The sequence below is a fragment of the Hypomesus nipponensis genome, chromosome 20 (assembly GCF_054491055.1).
Source record: "Hypomesus nipponensis isolate SF chromosome 20, ASM5449105v1, whole genome shotgun sequence".
NCBI classification, from domain to species: Eukaryota; Metazoa; Chordata; class Actinopteri; order Osmeriformes; family Osmeridae; genus Hypomesus; species Hypomesus nipponensis.
In genome coordinates, this window is record NC_140380.1 from 8,420,001 (window position 1) to 8,422,500 (window position 2,500).

The 2,500-nt window shown below is 51.3% G+C and overlaps 1 protein-coding gene across 5 annotated transcripts in view; it reads right to left on the reverse strand.

Annotated features, from left to right (window-relative positions):
- Positions 1-2,358, reverse strand: part of LOC146246261 (periostin-like) — a 20,747-nt gene extending 18,389 nt beyond the window's left edge. For 3 of the 5 annotated variants that reach the window (XM_084684436.1, XM_084684435.1, XM_084684434.1), the window contains exons 1-2: positions 2,112-2,357; positions 1,077-1,175 (exon numbers count right to left, since the gene is read on the reverse strand). In XM_084684436.1, coding sequence (XP_084540562.1) covers positions 1,077-1,175; positions 2,112-2,230 — 218 coding nt within the window. In that variant the 5' untranslated portion in view covers positions 2,231-2,357. Of the gene's footprint in view, positions 1-1,076; positions 1,176-2,111 lie in introns of all 5 variants that reach the window. The other 2 variants (XM_084684433.1, XM_084684432.1) reach the window with 1 other exon arrangement.
- Between the last annotated feature and the right edge of the window lie 142 nt (positions 2,359-2,500).

The window sequence follows — 2,500 nt, forward strand, 5'->3', positions numbered from 1 at the left end:
GAGAGAGAGAGAGAGAGAGAGAGAGAGTGTATGTTCATAGCCACAGCGGACACCCATGTTCAACACATTAACAGCCACAGGCAGTGCTTCTCCAGTCAAACCCTCACCCCCAACCAGACCACACACAATCGGTGTGCATATCAACTAGACTGAACAACAGTTTGCAACAACTTGGGTGCGCTTTATTTACCCTCCCGAGTGTAAACCCCTTGGTATATCCATACAGATTTCCGTGCTGTGTTCCAGTTGGGAGAAAAATCAAATGAACCTCAACTACAATTCTTACACTAAGCTTTGCAACAATAAGAATGTCCCCACATCTTTACTGTGCCACACACACACACACACACACACCCGGGTGCCTTCAACACATGCACGCACGCACAACAACTTGTGAGGACTCACAACTCAGTCCCCAGTCAAAAGCTTGTTTTCCATGCCTCCTAACACACACACACACACACACACACACACACACACACATATATGTCCTGGGACCGGCCTGCGCTCCTGCAACAGGTCCACCTCCCATGGGGAGTGTACCTGTCACGGTGTTAACTCATCAGCGGGCATCCTGTCACTCAGCCGTCGATTGGCTTCACTAACAGAGAGGGGGCCCTCGGGCGAGCGCACGCTCTGCATGCCTCGACTGGAGGACAAGAGGAGGAGGGAGGGGCGGGGGAGAGAGAGACAGAGAGAGAGAGAGAGAGAGAGAGAGATGGGGGGGGATGATCCCAGGAGCAAATATATTGCCACTCTGTCACAGGGAGGGGCCAGAGGAGGTTGAGATCCCCATCATGTTCAGACAGAGGCCCCTGAGGGAGAGACAGAGAGAGAGAGAGAGAGAGAGAGAGAGAGAGAGAGAGAGAGACAGAGAGAGAGAGAGAGAGAGAGAGAGAGAAAGATAGATAGAGAGAGAGAGAGAGAGAGAGAGAGAGAGAGAAAGATAGAGAGAGAGAGAGAGAGAGAGAGAGAGAGAGACAGAGAGAGAGAGAGAGAGAGAGAGAGAGAGAGAGAGAGAGAGAGAGAGAGAGAGAGAGAGAGAGAGAGAGAGAGAGAGAGAGAGGGTGACCTACGCCTTCTTGCCACAGATGGAGCCCTTGTACCAGTTCCGGCAGGTGCTGAAGTACTTCTTCTTCGTCCCCATGACCTGCTGGAGGGCGCAGACATTGGGCCTGAGAGGGGGGGGGGGTCAAGGAGAAGGAGGGGAGGAAGAGGAGGGCGGTGCAGAAGGGGAGGAGGAGGTGTGGTAGGGGCGCACAAGCCAAGGCCCAGGGGAAGTGAAGGGCATGAAGGAGGGAAGAGGACAAAGAAATGGAGGGGAAGAAAACGTGGGGGACGATAAGAGGGCAGGGGAGGAGAAGGGGGTGGGGGGGGGAGGAAGGAAGGAAGGAAGGAAGGAAGGAAGGAAGGAAGGAAGGAAGGAAGGAAGGAAGGAAGGAAGGAAGGAAGGAAGGAAGGAAGGAATGAAAGCGATAAAGGAAGAGAGAAAGAAATGAGCCTTAAGGGAAAGGTTTGTCGGAGGCCATAATTACAACTGTCATTCACAGGGTCAAGGGGCCATGTTGGATTTTCTATTACAGCTTGAATCCATGCTTTTGTCAATACTTCTGACCTTATACAACAGCTGATGGAATGAAACAACCTCAAAAGAAAACGTCTGTCAGGAAATTTTAGATTTAACACTTTCCGGCACTGTAGATTTAGATATTAAAAATTTTAAAATGATGAATCTTATGCAGCATATAAATCACATCATTTTTAGCTTTATTTTCATTGCGGAGCATTGTTTGGGCATGCATAACCTTGCTAGTCACCTCCCCCGCTCACTTTCTCTTTTTTACTTTCTCTCTCTTTCTTTGTCCTTGTGTGTGACTTTCAGGCTTCATTCTCTCTGTCAACTCTTCTCCACTTCCTCTGTTTCCTCCCTCCCTGTCTTTCCTCTCCCCCTCTCTCCCCTCCATGTCTGTCTCTCTCTGGTTCTGTCACCATCTCTCCCTCTCTACCCCAGCTTTTATCCTCCAACTCTCTCTCTCTCTCTCTCTCTCTCTCTCTCTCTCTCTCTCCCCCTCACTCCCTTCGACCCCCCCCCCCTCCCCCCAGGTTCTTACCCTTCCTTCTTGGCCCTGATGCGGCTGTGAGTGACTATCTTGTCGTAGGCTGAGGAGTCGACTCTGTCCAGGTGGGAGAGAGCGACGAGCGCTAAGGTGGTCAGGAACAGCAGCTTCATCCTGGTTTAGGTCTTTTGTCCTTGGTCCTGCTCTGTAGGTCACTCGCACAGACACACACACACACTCTCTGACACACCCCCTCTCTTGCTTTTAAACCCACAGGATGACTGTGAGCGTGCTGGAGGGAGGGTGCTTTTATACTGCCATGCCTCTCTCTCACACACCCTCCACCTCTCTCTCTCTCTCTCTCTCTCTCTCTCTCCCTCTCTCTCTCTCCCTCTCTCTCTCTCCCTCTCTCTCTCTCTCTCTCCCTCTCTCTCTCTCTATCT